Source organism: Thalassophryne amazonica, chromosome 4 (genome assembly GCF_902500255.1).
Source record: "Thalassophryne amazonica chromosome 4, fThaAma1.1, whole genome shotgun sequence".
In the NCBI taxonomy this organism is placed as follows: domain Eukaryota; kingdom Metazoa; phylum Chordata; class Actinopteri; order Batrachoidiformes; family Batrachoididae; genus Thalassophryne; species Thalassophryne amazonica.
In genome coordinates this window covers 130,212,927-130,232,423 of record NC_047106.1, presented here as the reverse complement: position 1 = coordinate 130,232,423, position 19,497 = coordinate 130,212,927, and the positions used below count along the sequence as shown (strand labels likewise).

At 41.0% G+C, this 19,497-nt stretch overlaps 1 protein-coding gene across 2 annotated transcripts in view; it reads left to right on the top strand.

Moving 5' to 3' along the window:
• The window catches only part of caln1 (calneuron 1), a 346,229-nt gene that overhangs the window by 128,550 nt on the left and 198,182 nt on the right, over positions 1–19,497 (top strand). For both annotated transcript variants that reach the window (XM_034168559.1, XM_034168558.1), the window contains exon 3: positions 17,603–17,746. In XM_034168559.1, coding sequence (XP_034024450.1) covers positions 17,603–17,746 — 144 coding nt within the window. The remainder of the gene's footprint in view (positions 1–17,602; positions 17,747–19,497) is intronic.

The following is a 19,497-nucleotide window of genomic DNA, read 5'->3' as shown; positions in this document are numbered from 1 at the left end:
GAAGCTGTCACTTAAAGCTGCCACACCCGTAATGTTTTTGGATAACTCCGTTTTGTTGCACGCTGAAAGTGATATGATATACATACAAGAGCAATCCAAGATTTCTGACGTCTGCCAATCCACATCTGAATCACCTCCAAAATTCAGTGGAATCTGCCATGGCCTAATATCTATCTGTAGTGCAAATTTGGTGAGAATCTATGAAGTAGTTTTGATGTAATATTTCAAAACGTATATGAAGTGAAATCTTGTTCCAGGATCCGGATCACCTCTAAAATTCAGTGGAGTCTCCCGTGCCCTAATATTTACTGTATCTGTGGTGCATTTGGTGAGAATCAGTGAAGTGAGTTTTTTATTTGACATAATCCTTCAAAGCCTATATAAAGGGTAATCTTGATATAGGCTTGTGATTAATCCACAACGTTTCACAATCCACAATTTCTTACTTCTGATCCAATCCCGATACCTGAATTTGGATATCTGTGGATACCGATACTTTTATGATCTGATACCAAATCTCTGTTTGCTTTAATATTATTATTATGATTATTGTTGATTTTATTTGAGGATTTTCTTAAAAAGGAGACCTGAAAGTTGAGCTACAATTTGCCAGAAGGTGCATCTATGATGAAAGCCTAGATTTGATGTTTTGGTGAAAGAATTGAGTGCTTTTGTTATAGACCTTTATAGCCTTATTTTTTAGATTTAAGAGAAAAGACAGCACACTCTGTCTCTCTCACTGACTGTCCCTCTCTGTCTCTCTCTCTCTGTCTGTCTCTCGCTCACTCTCTGTCTCTCGCTGTTTTCGTGCTGCGCAAACTTTGAACTTTTTGGAAACATGAAGCCTTTCAACTGTAAAATAAACATATCATCGACGCTCTCATGGAGGATTTTAATGGAGACTTTTTTCCCTTTCAGTGGACAGAATCTCTGTTTGCTGTCGTCCTCAGCTGCATGCTGAGCTGGCGTTTCACAGTCTCGGGACAGTGAAGTGGCTAAATTTTTAGCACACATTTTCAGCAACATTTCAGTTAATTTTTCTGAAAATCCGTGCTCGAACAGACAGTTTGAACCCAAGAACCAGCAGAAATTTGCAGCTACTCGCTAGAACACTGCGGAAGAGAGCTCTCTCAAACAGCCAGGCTTCAGAAAACCTCCCCTCCTCCCGTTCGGCAGCAAACAGGCAAAGAGCAAACAACAGCAGTTGAGAACATTCACAGTGGCGCTTCTCCCGTATCGGAAAATGTCGAGGGTTGGATCGGTATTTTCCGATACGTGAATTACGTCTGTATCGGAAGCTGATCCTGATACAGGATCAGATCAGTCGCAACCACATATATATATAGTGAGGAAAATAAGTATTTGAACACCCTGCAATTTTGCAAATTCTCCCACTTAGAAATCATGGAGGGGAAATTTTCATCTTAGGTGTGTGTCCACTGTGAGAGACATAATCTAAAAAAAAAAAAAAAAAATCCGGAAATCACAATGTATGATTTTTTTTATTTTTTTTTTTATTTATTTGTATGTTACTGCTGCAATCAATCACACTCCAACCTGTCCACCATAACCAAGACAGAAGAGCTGTCTAAGGACACCAGGGACAAAACTGTAGACCTGCACAAGGCTGGGATGGACTACAGGACAATAGGCAAGCAGCTTGGTAGAAGACAACAACTGTTATGATTATTTATTAGAAAGTGGAAGAAACACAAGATGACTGTCAATCTCCCTCGGTCTGGGATTCCATGCAAGATCTCACTTTGTGGGGTAAGGATGATTCTGAGAAAGCTCAGAACTACACAGGAGGACCTGGTCAATGACCTGAAGAGAGCTGGGACCACAGTCACAAAGATTACATTAGTAACACATGATGCTGTCATTGTTTAAAATCATGCAGGACAGCAATGTCCCCCTGCTCAACCACCAGTGACCATCTGGATGATCCAGATGAGGCATGGGAGAAGGTCATGTGGTCAGATGAGACCAGAATAGTGCTATTTTGGAATCATCTCCACTTACCATGTTTAGAGGATGAGAACAACCCCAAGAAAACCATCCCAACCGTGAAGCATGGGGGTGGAAACATCATACTCTGGGGGTGCTCTTCTGCAAAGGGGTACAGGACGACTGCACCGTATTGAAGAGAGGATGGATGGGGTCATGTATTGCGAGATTTTGGCAAACAACCTCCTTCCCTCAGTAAGAGCATTGAAGATGGGTCATGGCTGGGTCTTCCAGCATGACACTGACCCCAAACACACAGCCATGGCAACTAAGGAGGGGCTCCTGGAGTGGCCTGGCCAGTCTCCAGACCTGAACTCAATAGAAAATCTTTGGAGGGAGCTGAAACTCAAAACCTGAAAGATTTGGAGAATCTTATTTGCAGCAATAACATGCAAATAAATTCTTAACAAAAATCATACATTGCGATTTACCGATATCTTTTTTTTTTTTTTTTTAGATTATGTCTCTCACAGTGGACATGAATCTAAGATGAAAATTTCAGACCCCTCCATGATTTCTAAGTGGGAGAACTTGCAAAATCGCAGGGTGTTCAAATACTTATTTTCCTCATTATATATATATATATATATAATGTAAAATTTGTACTGGGATGCCAATTAAACAACTGCAAATTATAAAGAAGACAATACTCATATGGCCGAGGGTATTTTAACGTTGCGTTATATTTTGTTTTATTTGGTGTCTGAAATAGATCCTTGTCATTTGATGTTTTATTATTTTATAAACAAGAGAAAAGGGACTTACGCCCTTCCCGGTCCAACAGTGTCCATCAAAGCTTGGTAGTGAGACAGAGATGTCCGGTCTCACCCAGGTGTCATCTGACTTACCCTCTTGTGCCCCAGTGGCCCCGGCAAGCCCTGAGCTGCGGCAGGGCCAACACGGCCTGCATGGCTCTGCCTCGGCCAAGCACTGCTTTCTCAGGACCCCCAACTCGCTGTCGAGCTCCCTCATCACATCCAACGTTCCCGTAAGTTACCCAGCGAGTCTGGAGTCTAACATGGAGGGTTAAATAAGCTCAATATTTATGAATATGCTGGTGTTGAGTGCCAGCTTGTTTTCATCAGCAGTTTAATATAATAACCCTCTTTGGTACAGGAGTGTTTTCTCTATTTTACCATACTTTCAGCATATCAAAATGTTCACAACAATATTGGCTTTCAGGATGTATGTCACATATTTGTCTAGAACATTTTATGTAGAAAAAAAATTTGGCTCAAAGTCTGAAGTCTGAATCTTTATTGTAAATAGACCTTCATGTGGACAGACTGTTTTGGTCTTAGAAATGGATTCACCGATGTCATTGGCTCACGAAAGTAGTGTCATATATGAATAAAAATGTAGATCTGGGTATAATAAAAGTCAGAAATTAAAATAGGTGATGGTCTAATGGTTAAGGGGTGGGCTTGAGACCAGATCATCCTCATTTTAAACCCCTGTTAGGCACCATGTAAGGCACTCAACTACACACTGGGATCAAGTTGGAGATGAAGGATCTTACTCAAGTTCCCTTAGTGGTGATTTTCTGGTCTGACAGGGAATTATACCAAAGATGCCCACTGGTTTTATCTCTAGACAATAGTATAAATTCCTGAATTGTTTCCACAGTGCAATATATATTACAAGCAAAAATAATGATGCAAGGACAGTTTTTACACCCCCCCAGTATTTTCCAGTTGTGGGATCCTCAAAACAGACATCTACATTGGATCACGCAGGGAGAGTGCACCATGTGAACCTAATGTCAACATTGCCGTCATTCCCTCATGATGCAAGTGTTACACTGTGTCTGAGTCTCCCTGCATAACTGTTTGTTTGACAAAAATTCATTGCACTGGCTCCCGATGGACCGATAAGGAGAGCTTTTACTGTTGATATACTCTTTGCCTTATGTCAGTGGTTTTTAGAAAAGTGAAATCATTAATGTCCACTCCATACAGCTTAGAAATATTTGCAAGGTCACAATCAACGAGTACAGAATGAGTCACTTGCTACTTCGACAGAATGTTTTCAACCAACCAGCCTTCAGTGTCTGATTTCAAATGTTACAAAACTAAAGGTAGACTACATAGAGGTGAAACATTTTAGTGTGATGACTTCAAATCAAATCAATTTTATTTATATAGCGCCAAATCACAACAAACAGTCGCCCCAAGGCTGTGACTGGTTGGGGCTGAGGGGAGAGAATCAGGAAAAAGACATGCTGTGGAACAGAACAGAGATCAATCACCAATGATTAAAAGCAGAGTGGTGCATACAGAGCAAAAAGAGGTGAATAAAAAGAAACACTGGGTGCATCATGGGACACTCCCCCAGCAGTCTAAGTCTATAGCAGCATATGAACAGCAGACTTCATGGTAATCACATCACAATACCAAAGAAATCTAGTCATCACCTTATGTGACTGGTTAGCATCCACGTTTCACAACCGTGTCGCAAGACGGGAAACACCACGAGCCAGAAACACAAAACTTCATTTTAATCCAATTACATTTTTTCCGCAAATCTGATTGGTTAATCAGAGTTAAACATTCAACATGCTTGAAGAAGTCAAATATTTGTATGAACACTTTTATCTCTTATATTGCACGGAAATTTTAAGTAGCCCAGAAATTCTTGTTGGTAGTGGGAGGAAAAATCTGTTATTCCCATTCCCATTTATATAAATTAATAAGAATAACATATTTAACCCTCCGGAGTCGAATGACCCTCCTCGCGTCAAAAGTCACATGACCTAATTAAGTGGATGTAGCACAAAATCTGCTCAATGCTTAGGCTCTGTTTGAATGCGTGTTGAAAGTAGAGACTTCAACCTCCAAACCACTTTTTAAGTTTTGTTAATAGGCCTAGTATAACTTGAATTATGATTAATAATTTACGCAAGTTTTTTGGGGGATGGTATTTTCATATTCGGTACTTTCATTCCATGCCTGTCTCTCTGCAACAGAAAAGAAGTAAAAAAAATACACATTTTTCTTTATCACTGGTGTAAAATATATTACCAAATAAATAATGATCCTCAGTCCACCTAGTTTGGTTGCTGAGTGAAGGGAAATTGTGGTTTCATGTAGAGCAAAAAGCAGAAGCAAACAGTTTTGAAAGTTGTGATATTTGCTGTGCTTGCTGTGTATTTTAGTGTGTGTGGTGGAGTGTTTTAGCATGTGTGGTTAGTTCTGTGGTGTAGTTTTTTATTTATTTAGTGCGTCAAAATAATAAGGCATCTTGGAACAGCGCGTAAAGTCTCTCTCTTTTTTTTTTGAACTGCATGAAGATAATTGAAGCGTGGTGCGCGTCATCAGAGTCTGAACCAAAGCATGATCAATCTGCTGCTGAAGTAGACTTTACTGTTCTGGATGAACGAGAGCAGGTGGATTCACCAATCTGTGCACACAGATCAGCTCAATGGATTGGACCGTGTGCTTCTCCTTCCTTCTGCTCCAGTGCCGAGTCTTGTAGCAGCAGGATGCAGACACACACTGAGTATTGAGCAGGAATTGTTTTTCTGAATGGCACAAATATAATGTGTGGCATCTTCTTGCATGTAAATAGCCACAAAAACACCTGAAGCATCTCCTCCATTTTAATGTGAGTTGTTGTATATAACTTTGTTTATGTTACATTTTTACATATATTTTTGAAGTTTAGAATTTATGTTTACATTCTAAGTTATGAAAATGGTTTGTTAAAAATATTTCTGGTTGTCACAGTAAAAAAACAAAAAAAAACCAACTCATTTTCTGATTCAAATTTTCTGTTTTGGGGTGAGTATTGGGTCATTGTTTTAATGCAGTATGTCAGAATGAAAGAAAAACTGTAAAGTCACACAGGTGAGGTTGTGCTGAAAAAAATACACCAAACAAGGCCAGGTAAACAGTTTTTTAAAGGTAAATTGTAAAAGGTAAAACCAAAAGTAGTCAGAAACATCCAAAAATAGCCAAGACTCCAGAGGCTTAAACCCAGATCACTTGTGATGTAAAACTACAACTTGCTGAAGCCAAATGTTTGGGGAGGTGGTAGTGTAGTGGTTAAGCATTGTGCTTAAGACCAGAGGATCCTCAGTTCAAACCACCACCATACCAGAAACTCAGTAAAATTCTCTTTACACAAACATGGGGTCTGTCCAGTGGCCCTTGTGTGGTCAGGAAATCACATCAAACACCACATGATGCCAAAGAGCTGCTCAGCTGCCACCAGGACCATATGATACAAAGACACATGATCCGCTCTGCATCCTCTCATAAACGGCCATGAATGCAATTGTCTCCATGAAGGATGAAGCTGCACCTGATTTCCACAGAAGAGTCGCCAAGCTTGGAAGATGCACAAATACCACACAGGCCATGCAAAAACACCTCACAGAGCACCCCATAGCTGCGCGATGGGTACGCAATGACAGCGATGTTTTCACCGTGGCAACAACAGATTGACCACTCTCACATGACCAGAGTGGCGTGAGTTTGAATGTGAACTCAGAAAATAAGAGCAGCTTCATTTCAATATCACAGCCAGTGGATGCATAATGATTGGGGCAGTGTGCTGCGATTTTTACAAAAGTGCATTTTATTTAGTACAAAATTAATTCCTTGTCCATGGAGTTATCAGAAACTTTTGTAAGTGTTTAAATCTCAGCGGACATCAGATGGAGATATTCATCTTATTTTTTTTTCTGCTGTTTATGGTTCATTCAAGGCTTCTGAAAGCTCCAGTGTCAATTCAGCACAAGTGAACATGCAGCTCGACTATCATCGAAAGTGCGCGACACGTCAGACAAGTAATCTGTGCCCCGATTACTGTTATAATGACAACTTGTAGCACAAACTAACTAAAAACCCGTCACCATGGAAGACGAGCTAAATATGAAACTAATCCTTTTTCCATTTTTCTGTACAGTGCACATTCCATTTGGATTATGTCTGCATAGGTGTTTCTTCCACTGCCGTGCACCTGATGGCACCTTCATAAAAAGTCATGTGGAATGTTTTAGATTAGTTAGAATTTTAGTAATCCCTTGGCAAGGGAAGAACTACTGGCTTACTTACCACTGCTCCTCTCCTTCCCATCCTCTGTCTTCCTGTTACTCCTCCTCCCCCTAAGTGAGGAGTTGTACAGTCTGATGGACTGAGAGACAAAGGAGTTTTTCAGTTTGTTGGTCCTGCACTTGGGAAGGAGCAGTCTGTGGCTGAAGAGGCTCCTCTGGTTGCTGATGACGGTGTGCAGAGGGTGACTGGCATCGTCCATAATATCCAGCAATTTGTCCAGTGTTCTCTTCTCTGCCACCATCACCAGAGAGTCCAGCTTCATGCCAACCACAGAGCCAGCCCACTGAATCAGTTTGTCCAGCTTGGATGTGTCCTTCTCGGATGTGCTACCCCCCCCCAGCACACCATTGTGTAATATAGGACGCTGGCTACCACAGACTAGAAAATCCACAGCAGGTTCCTGCAGAATGTTAAACATCCGCAGCGTCCTCAGGAAGTACAGCCTACTCTGCCCCTTCCTGTACAGGTGGTTGGTGTGGGTTGTCCAGTCCAGTTGGCTATCCAGCCACAGACTGAGGTACTTGTAGGAATCCACAGCCTCCACCTCATCTCCCTCGATCAGAACTGGCCATGGTCTTGGTCTGGACTTTACAAAGTCAATGATCAGCTCCTTTGACTTCTAGATCTTGAGCTGTAAATGGTTTGTGTGGGACCAAACAGCAGAGTCCCTCACTCGGCTCCTGTACTCCTCTCTGTCATCCCTGATGCATCCAACAATGGCTGTTTCATCTGTGAACGTCTGGATGTGACACAGTTCAGAGTTGTAGCAGAGGTCTGAGGTATACAGCATGAAGAGAAGAGGGGCAAGCACAGTGCCAGCACTGCTGATCACAATGTCAGATGTGGTGTCCCTCAGCCTGACATATTGTAGCCTGTCTGTGAGGTAGCTGGATAGCCATGTGACCAGGCAGGGGTCCCTTCGCAACCTGTTCAGTTTGTCCTGAAGCACAATGGGCTGGATGGTGTTGAAGGCGCTCGAGAATTCCAGGAAAACAATCCTCACTATGCTGCATCCCTTAACCAGGTGCAAGTGGGCATGGTGTTGCAGGTAGAGGATGGCATCCTCCACACCAGTGGTCTCCAAACCCTGTTCCTGGAGATCACCTGCCCTGCATGTTTTCCCCATCTACAGTAGAGGTTATATTTTCTGCGCAGACTTAGGGCGTTTGTGGTTGAGCAGAAAATCTTGTTTTTGTTTTATCAGGCTGTTTTGGAAAGCATTATCCGGTATGGGATGTCATCTTGGTACGGTACTCTCTCTGTCCAGTTAAAATCCAGGCTTGCTTGTCTGGTGAAGACTGCTATGAAAGTGGTAGGGAGGACGGGAAACTCTTCCCTGCAGTCCATGTATGAACAGTCTGTTCTCAAAGGAGCGCAGCGAGCTTTGTCAGATCCTTCTCACATCCTCTATCCTGAGTATGAACTCCTACCGTCTGGTAGGCGATACAGAGTCCCTCAGTGCAAATTGAATCGCTTTAAAAACTCATTTGTGCCCACATCAATTAGAGTCTTAAATATGGTTCCTGGGATAGGTAGTAAGATTGTGCGTTAATGACATGGTGGCATTGTTATTTTAGTGTTATTTATTCACTGTTAGTATTTTCCTTAACCATATGTGGGAGATGGCTGTGCAATAGGGGTATGTGTTTTCAGGGATATGTGCAATATGCATGAATTATTATGGGAGACCGCTGTGTAATACGGGCATGTGTAATTTGGATGTGTATTAGGGATGTGCAGTATGTATGATTGATGTGTGTATTAAGTTATGTAATTTGTATGAGTTATGTAATTATGTCATGGCAGTTTTACTTTTTACTTGTGCAGCTCTTGGAGTCTAAGACAAATTTCCCAGAAGGGACAATAAAGTGTATCGTATCGTGTCGTATCGTACCTACTCAAGTCACACCTGGGTCATTCCATCTGAAATCACCCAGTGTGGAAAAAAAATTCCCAGGTCACCCCTCAGCTTTATTCTGTCAATTTTATATGTTAATCACATTCCGAAGTTAGGGTGAAATGTCAAATATTAGGTCTGTATCTTGAAAACGTTTGAAGTTACAGCCTTTAAAATTTTTTGTGAATTTTTCACATATCATGAAAACTGTGTTTTCTACCAACTTTGCACATTAATATTGAGCTCCCTATATGTCTCACAGCTTTGAAAGTGCTCATGCCAGGCTAACGTTTGGTGTAGAGCTGGGAAATTGTGGCAGTTTTGGTTTATCTAGTATGATCTGCCTTCCACAAAGGCCTCATAATGATAGAAAACCCAAAACTGGGCAGGTCGTTTGTATGTTTGATTAGTTCAAAATCGAAGAAATATACCAGCTATGGCTATAGACCTTTTTGTATGATGGTTTGTGATATAATGGAACACATCTACACATTTAAATGATATACCAGGTTGTTTAAACACAATTTATAGTTGTTGAAAAAATTGCTAATTTTAACAAAGTATCGAATTATACAGGTTTTCATCCCCCCCATGCCAGTGTGGACAGTTGACTATTATATTCATATTTTTACCATATATTCTTACATATCTCAAGATGATATGCTGCAAATATGGTTTTGTTATTGAGCTTCCTTCTTGTGATTACAAATAGACACATTAGCATGACACTTTGGCTATTTTGGGTGGATCTGGACATCTTGGGATTAGGTCACTTCATGAATATTGAGCAACACCTTGGTTGCGTCAGTAGAAACTGCGGCCACCAGAAGCAGCTTCACTTTGCTTCATTTCTCACCTGATTGTGGCACGTTAATAAAGTCCATCAACTCCTCCTTATGGACAGCTCGCCAGCGGGAGTACATTTCCACGTGCAGGTTAACTGTCCATCTCCACTTCTCATGCACGCAACGTGTCTGTCAACATGTCTGTCTCGTGCATAATTAACAGCCTTAAACATTGTTCATAAGGAAATGCAATAAAGCCCCGGTCCCACCAAATAATGAACAGTGAAAAATGAGCCACACAGCATGTTTTTTTTTTTTTTCTTTTTTGCTACGAGATGAGGTATTCAATGATCGTAGAAGAATAGTGGCTCTGAGAGGCTCTTAGAAGCAGAATATTCAGCTAACATAGCTCATCTCTGAGCATGGCGCTAATTTCAACAAGTTCAAAATTTAGCAACAACAGCATGGAGCATTTTGAGTACGAGGTGCTACGACGACAAACGAGGATTTTAGAGGCATGTTTGTGGTGAGGACGGAACTGTTAAAAGCCCATTATCCGAGTACCTGGTGTATTAAATTATTATTTTGCAGCGGATTAATCATTTTCTGTCAGAGCTTGGCAGTTGAAAACACCTCTAATCGCTTCCGGAATCGCAGAACACTGTTTCATCTGGATCCTTTTTTCCTTTTTGATATCTGGCACAGGTGAGGTACAGAGAGGCACATAGAGGCGCCTTAGTAGCGGATACATTTTATAGCTTAAAACGTGGATCATTCTTTCAGTAATCGCTGACACACCCATGTGTGGCTCATTATTCATGGCTTATTATTTGGTGGGACTGAGGCTTACCATTTTGAGAACAGAGTGCATTCTCTCTCTCTCATGGTCAAACAAGAAACGTGATGTTTAAGTATGTGAGTTAAAATGGGAATATTTTTCTTTTGGGGGGGGGGGGGGGGCACGCAACAGACTCTGAACTTTGTGATCTGATGTGAGACAGCAGTGTGTCCAGTTGTACGTTGGAAAATGTGAATGCCGTTTGCGTTTCATGAACCGTTTTGAGAACGGAGCACAGTAAGACTAGGAATGCAAACACACGCAATCACACACCCACTGACACAGCGACTACACCAAATGTGCGCAGTTTTCCAGAATACTCCACATGCATCACAAGGCAACTGTATACAAGCCCAGTAAGGGGCTTAAGATGTCCTCTGACATGGTCAGAGGACATCCACAGTGATGTCTGGAGGAGGTTGTGTTGAGGTGGGGGAGGAGGAGGAAGGGGCTGCCGCTGTGGTGGTGGTGGGGGGTGCTGAGGGAGGAAGGATATGGGGGGGAGTAAGATATCCTAGAATATCTCACCCCCTGGGGGGAAGTTGTCCTAGGATATAACGAAGTTTTGCAAGATATGTTTGTCAGTATGTATGTTTTTTTGTTTGTTTTTTTTTGGGGGGGGGGGTTGTTTTTGTTTTCTGTAATCATTGCATTTTTCACCTTTAACTCGTTGTGCAGCACATAGTTTACATCACAGGCTCTTGCAACTTCACATATAGCAGCCCTAGCAAGGTAACTTTCTTTACACAAAAGGATCAAGGTCACAGGAAAGTCAAACACTAAATTCAACAAAACAACTTTCCTTTTCTCACATATAGCAGCGCTAGTAAGGTATATTTCAGTACACAGAAGAATCAAGCTCAAGGTCAAAGGTCAAGGTCATGGGAAGGTCAAACACTAAATTCAACTAAACAACTTTCCTGGTCGCAATTTTTTAAATTTTGCCTCCCAATTTGGCATGCACATAGTGATAGGCCTTGCTTATAAGCCATTACCTGGGATAAGTGATTGACTTTGACCTTCCTTGTTTCACTTGAGGTCAAATGTCACCTAAATTCAGATTATAGCCCTCATGGATAAAAATGATTTATTGATGTCTTTGATATCTTTGTTAATTCTTTCCCCTGCTGAATACATCTTTATTAATTCTTTCCCCTTTCGAAATGCTCGTCCAGTGAGAATCACAGTTTCAAATAATCATATTTGTCAGTTTCATGCAACATTTATATTATTCTGTTGATTCCTATCTGCCACTCTTTATATTTATGACCTAGTTTGTACAAAAGAGATTTGAAAAATGTGGCAGACATTACAGGCCCCTCATTTTCATTATGTTTCTTAAACATATGTTTCTTTGCATTCTATTGTGTCTGTGTTTGTCTGTGTGCACTATAGAGGGTTTTCATGTGATGTATCGGCCGCATGATTTTGCGCCCCGTGGCCATTCTGGATTACGACACGGTGGCTGCTGTGATATGCTACGTGCATTTGGTGAAACTTCAGCAATAGTCAACTTTTGTGCTGTCGTTGGTTGTTCAAACAGAGGTGATTAAAAATGTGGCAGGTCGCTCATTTTACAGGCTACCAGCAGTTATTGTGCATCAAACAGTGGAGTGTTAGGAGCTTTCTAAAGCGACACAGAGTCCTGGCACAGCAGAATAGGCAGAGCAGATCTGAAGGAAGCTTTAATATGGCCAGAACCAAACAGACTGCCCCTAAATCCACCAGAGGAAAAGCTCAGAGGAAACAGCTGGCTACCAAAGTCGCCCGGAAGAGTGCTCCGGCTACCGGCGGTGTGCAGAAGCGAGGCTGACCTGGTCGGTAGCTTGTGACTCTGGTCTTTGTGTTATGGCCTGTGATGGTTTTCACATCTTTCCAGACCTCCTTCATGCTGTTTTCTTTCAGCTTCTGCTCCATCATTCTCCTGTAGCTGTCCTTTGCTTCTCACACAGTGTTTCACCTCATGCTGTGCTGCCTTCATACATGTATGCATATATACAATATATATACAGTGGTCCCTCGCTATAGCGCAGTTCACCTTTTGCGGCCTCGCAGTTTCACTGATTTTTTTTTAGTGCAATGCTTTGCATGCTTTTTTTAACAGCACATTGTGTTCTTCGTCCTCATCAGGCGGGCTGGTCACGGCACCGGTCGGCACCGGCCTCCGATGCGCTTACTAAGTCTGCGGGTTCGATAAGCGCCGCAGCGGGCCACTCACACCGCCCCACTGTCTGCTGTGCGGAGCTGCGTTGAACTCCAGCAACAGGTCCAGAGACTACTCTCACTGTTTTGATGTGGAGTGCAAGGACTTCTTTCGGAAAGATTTGCAGCGCTGCATGGTCTCGGTAACCTCAGCCGCAGAGCTCTGTGGCCAATGAGAGAGGTTTATATCTTTTTTTATGACTTGGATTCTTTGCGGGTACCGCATCTGTACCCCGCAACGGTAACACCGGAGGCAGTGTGCGAAGGGAGTAGCACGCGCATTGTGTTCTGCGTGTGTCTGTTTTTAATCTTCTCGCTCAGAAGAAAAAAAGAGCGCCAACAACTACCCATAACTGTGTTCTTCACTCGGAAAAAGACACCTGCACCGAGGTGTGACTCAGTGGAAAAAGACGCGACAGCGGAGCGGCGCCAGGACGCAGAGGTGCGGTCAGAAGAACTGTGAAATACTGTTGAGTCACTATTAATAATTTCTAATGTGTCCAACCTCGTAGGTTGATCGTTAAAATTTAATTCGTTAGTTCTAAAAGCCATCATAATTATTTATAGGAAAACGTTCTATTTTTATTTCTCAAACAAATATTTGGGTCTGAAAACAGGTTTTGATCTTTGGTTTCATTCTATAATACTGGAGTTTTTTCTACTAAGGTTTGAACTTTGAGAGTGTTTACACAGGAGAGAAAAGTGATAAAATGTTAATGCCTGTTTGAGAAAAGTGTATAAAGTGTGTAGTGAGCGGTTTTACAGCCTTAAAACATCTGTAATAATTGTAAAAAATAATGCTGACTACTTTGCGGATTTCGCCCATTGCGGGTTATTTTTAGAACGTAGGTACCACTGTGTATGTATGTATGTATGTATGTATGTATGTATGTATGTATGTATATATATATATATATATATTAGGGCTGGGTATCAAATTTCAAGAATCGATTTGATTCCAATTCTTAAGATTCAGAATCAATTATTTTGATTCAATTCGATCCTATATCGATTTGGGTTAGTGTTATTAAAACAGTTTTGTGAGCTTTTACCTGATTGTCGAGTTATATCACATATTAATACTACTTCGCAAAATTTGTCCCTCAAAATGCAGGCAGTAGTGTTTCAAACAGCTATAAATTAAAAAAAAATTGTTTCATTAAAATTTAATTGACAAATAAAGGCTTGTGCAACTCTTTTTTTATTTAGGCTAATAGATTTTTGTTAGTGGGATTGAATTAAGTAAAATCTATAGAAAAGTTGTCCTCTTAAAATGTGTCTACCCTGAAGTACAGTGCCCTCCAAAAGTACTGGAATTCTTGGTATTTCACACATTTTAATTTGTTCATGCCATTTCAAATACAAAAAAAGTACAACATAAACAAAAAATAAATATTTCTAAAATTATCTTCCTTAAACACAATCTGAAACCAAATCTCTACAACTTGATATAAATTAATTAAAAATGTAAAAGCCAAGATGATGGGTTGCATAAGTAAGGGAACGCTTTGGTATAATACCTGTAAATAATAATGATTTGTTGCCAGTTTTCTTAAGACAAATCAGGGGATGGATACATGAAGATTTCCAAGTCACTGAATATGTCTTTATCTTTATTTACATCAATTATGAAGAAATACAAACAGTATGGCACTCTGTGGTAAATCTGTGTGGAGTACACAGTTCTCTAAAACTGAGTGACTGTGCAATTAGGAGAAGAGTGAGGAAAGCCAGAAGAAGTTATAGGCTTCTGTGGCTGATTGGAGAAATTGTGCATAGTGCATGTTTTGCATTTTCTATCCCCAGTTATACAGCTTCATGATGAAGTGGTACAGAGGAGGATTTTCTTTCAACAAAACATCAGATCTAAACTTGCATCTCAGATGTACCTTCTGGCAAATTGTAGCTGTACTTTCATCATTATTTAGTCATTCACTGCTCAATGAATTATTTATTCATCCATTCATTCATTTTCAAAACACACATATTCCAAGCATATCATCCCGGTTATTTGGTGGGAGGTGGGACATACTCTGGATGGGTCACCAGTCTATCACATTTGAGTGAAGTGCTCAAGAATTAAGGACCAGCTTATACTCAGTCCAATAATGTAACAGGCAGTGTGGCACCATATCAAAAAGACCAAAGCTCTGTGACACAAATAGTAGAAAAAGAATGAGAGAAGAGGGTGAAATACAGAGGTAAAGACATGACTGATGATTTAAAAAACATACATAGTCTAATAATTTGGGTCTCTGGCACAAAGGAAAATATACATTTGACTTTCATTCTTAACATTTAAATACAACTCAACTCAAATGTACCTTCTGGCAAATTGTAGCTGAAATTTCAGGTGTTCTTTTTAAGAAAATTACTGTATACAGTAAAACTTGCCTAAACCATCATCGTATAAACCGGATATTCGGACTCACTAGACAACAGCCAAAGTCTCAATGTTTTTAAATGGTTTTCCATGTAAGAAACACCATATATAACGGGTTTTGTATAACAGATTTTCATGCACTTCGCACAAAACGCCCTGCCCCATCACAATGTATTTCCATTAAAAGCCTCTCACATGTACTGGACAGGTCAGTCTGGATGTGCCCAGTAACAGAGGTACGAAATGAAGTTCAGCACTGATACAAGTCAATTCGAGGAAACTGGGTACCGTATTTTAAAATGCCCGGGCATTTATTTTTTCAGACCTGGTGTCCAAATGAAGTAAGCCATAATTGAAGGGTGGGGATTATTAACAAAATGCTGCTTGTTGCCTGCACTGTGATATGGTGTTAAGTTTCACACATATCCCTGGGTGTTGTGAACTAAAGGCAACCACTTTAGATCAGAGCTCTCTGCGTGGATGCGAACCCTCTCCGTAGCCTGACACACAACTGCTAAATGACGAAGACCACAAGGGTTGAGTAGGTCACTTTTACGTCTTCACTCCTTCCTCTCCTGTCATGTTTTAATAGTTTGTGCAGTGAACTCGCCAATTACATTACAAATACATTTAGCAGCAAAGTCCGCAAATATGACCAACAAGGAGACAGAAAAAGATCAGGCATGGGGTCAAATACTTTGCATTGTATTTAAATACAAATACAAATACTTCGAATTCCAAATACAAATACAAACACTTTGTTCTTTTTCAAATACAAATACTTTCTATAAACTATAAACAACAAATCGACACAAAAACTGATAAACCGGTGACAATTTATTGTGAAAATAGCATGACCAAATACTATTGATAAGTAAAGGATTGAATGTTTTATCACAAATTCTCTATTATGATATCACAGGTAATAATCAAACTATCACAATATATATTGTGTTTCCATCAATATTGCATCCTTTTGTATCCACCATATCACAAAACAATAATAAAATGTTATATCTTCTCGTCTCAGCATATTGTATTATTGTATCTCAATCACAATAACACGGAGCTTATAGTTTTCTGATGCGTCTCAACACGGTGTCACAGAGATTCCCAAGTCTGAAAAGTATTTGAAAAAGTATTTGTAAAAGTATTTGTAAATACTTGGGCTCGGCGATGTATTTGAAATACAAATACTTTGAATTCAAAATCAGAAAATACAAATACTCCAAAAAATGTATTTAAGTATTTTAAAAAACAAATACTATTGTATTTGGCCCCATGTCTGAAAAAGATGCTCAAATGACCTGCAATTCATGGAGAGAAATTGCACGTACTGTAACGTTAGTTTGGAGGTTGATAATCGTATAAAGAAGTGGAGCTCATTGAGGGACAATTGATCTAGAAAAAAAACAGTGTTCTTGCACCAAATTGCATTAAGACACCCACCAACGAGATGGAGAACTTCAAAAGGGTCATGCGCATGTCGAAGTCATTGCATGGACACGGAGTTATGGAGCAGGAGAAGCACAAATCAAGCTTAGTAAAAAGGAGTGACTTGACTAAATATAATCCTTTTAATGCACATAGTGCCTGGCGCTTATTTAAGGCAGGCGCTTATTTTTTCAGATGAAGATTTGACCTGGCCATTAAAGGAGGTAGGCCCCTTATTCAAGGTCAGGCGTTTAATCTACTTGGTGCTGGGGATTCCCCGCAGATCGTTCTGCGCCTCCTGACTGTAACTAATCCGTTACATCCATATAGCAGATTTTGTCCTTTTTATACACATAACGAATTTTGTCCATTTTATATATATGTGTGTGTGTGTGTGTGTGTGTGTGTGTATGTGTATATATTCCCCCATGACCTGATCCCAAATAAGCCATTGAAGATGTATGTATTTATATTCCCCATTTAAGACAAGTTTATATTAGTGTTTGCAGGAAACAAAAGCTTCACAACATATGGTAATGTGGGAATGAGCAGAGGTGACAGCAGGTGGAGAAAATGAAATGATGTGTGGAATTAATCTCACTGAAGCAGTGGTGTGAAGCCACACAGTCCAACTCTGAGTTAGGGAGTTAGGGAGGAACCGACAGGTGTGGGAATGATGATGTATGACAGCAAAAAGTAATAAAGGGAAGAAGTGGGAAGTCATGGAAAATGTGACCTGACTTAAACACTCGCTACTATTGAGCAAGCAGTCATCTGTGGTCCTCCTGTTCTCGTCACTGTCAACTGGTCTGCTTTATGGGCTAGAGTTGGACTCTCAAAGCGCTGGGTGGAAAGACGTCCAGTTTGAGAGGTTGTCAATAGGAAGAGGTGGAGGAACAAAATGACTGTGGACTGCTGTCCACGTTTGTGCAGCTTGGAAGCTGGGCAGCATTGTGTTTTGATGTGGGTGTTGATTCACTTTCCTATTTGTCTTGGCAGAGATCCGAGAGGCGTTTAAGGTGCTGGATCGTGATGGTAATGGATTCATTTCCAAGCAGGAGCTGGGTATGGCTATGCGCTCTCTGGGGTACATGCCCAGTGAGGTGGAGCTCGCCATCATCATGCAGAGACTTGATATGGATGGTGAGTCACATGTACACACATTGGTCAATAGAATGATTGTGTTTTCTGTTTTTGTTTGTTTGTTTTTGTTTTCTTGGACACAGTCTTATTCTTCTCTGTCACACCCACCCTGCAGTCTCTCCATCTGCCAGCAACTGGAGGTTTTATATATATTGTTTTTTATATATTGTTATTGTTTGGTGGAATATATAAAGTACTCCCCTGTGTGTGACAGCAGAGCACATGTTTCCTTTCATGTTCATTATGTAGGGCCGTGTAGAAAGTATGATTAAGCAACTTTAAAACAATTAAGCAACCTGCCTAAAAGAAGATACTTTATCTGCTGTGTGTTTGCCTCCTTCCTGGACCTACATTGCCATGTCGAAGTGAATCGCACGAATGCTGGTATGAAACAACTTTCATGCAACTTGTGCTGCATTTGAGCTTCACTTGAATGCCTCTTACAGCATTTCTGCAGCAGTCGGCACATTCGCTTGTCGCTCATGCTGGAAAACACCCAAACGGTTGTGGAGTCGGTCGTACCGCATTCGTACTGCCCTAGGAATGGACATTTGACCTACAATCGAACTGCATTCGACCTATAGAACGAATGACATATGAACTGATATTCGAACGACATTTGTGCAAGTCGTGCTGCATACCAGCTACATTTGAATTCCTTGGACAGCATTCAAGCATTCGTGTGGCACATAGGGAAATACGCCAAATTGGCAGGGCACCACGAAAGTAGAGAACAGGTACACTATTGTCGTGCTGCAGTCGAACTGGGCAACATCCATACGGCAGTTGTACTGCTGTGTGACTGCTAGCCTGAATAGCATTCCAACTGGCATATGAAGTGGCATTTGAAATGGCAACCCACCAGCATTCAGAGCAGTCTGATTGCGTTGGCATGTTCTGATTGTGCCCCTAATGAGCTCCACATCCTGTATGGTGCACAAAGGAGATATTGTAAGGTGAAAAGTCGCAATCATCATGTGCACTAGAAGTGAACATTACGCAATCACACCAAGTACACCGTGTGTCACACCTAGTCAGCACATCTCTGTGATGCTTTTACATGCACTGTGGCTGTGTGGACGGAGTCTAACTGTCATGATGACATGATAATTCAGATGAATCCTCTGACACGTGAGGGGGACTATCCCTGAATGTTATAATAATAATAATAATAATAATAATAATAATAATACATTTTATTTGTATAGCGCTTTTCTGGACACTCCAAGACGCTTTACAAACCAAAAGAAAAAGATAAAAACGCTAAGAAAAAAAACATTAAAAATCAGGGCTGTACATTAAAAGCTAACTTAAACAGGTGGGTTTTGAGTTCTTCCTTGAAGGAGGGGAGGTCGGGGCAAGCACGGAGTGGTTGGGGCAGAGAGTTCCAGAGGGTAGGGGCAGCGATGGAGAAGGCTCTGTCTCCCCAGGTTCAGAGCCTGGTCCTACAGGGAAAGGACAAAAGGTTTGTGTCGGAGGAGCGGAGAGAGCGTGATGGAGTGTGGCAGTGGAGGAGGTCAGTGAGATATGTGGGGGCCAGGTTATGGAGGGCTTTGAAAGTGATCAGGAGGATTTTGAAGTGAATGCGTTGAGTGATGGGGAGCCAGTGGAGGTTTTGTAGGACAGGGGTGATGTGTTCTCGAGTGCGGGTGTGGGTGAGGAGACGGGCAGCAGAGTTTTGTATATACTGTATTTTGGAAGGTAAACCATAGAGGATGCTATTGCAATAGTCGATTCTGGATGTGATAAAA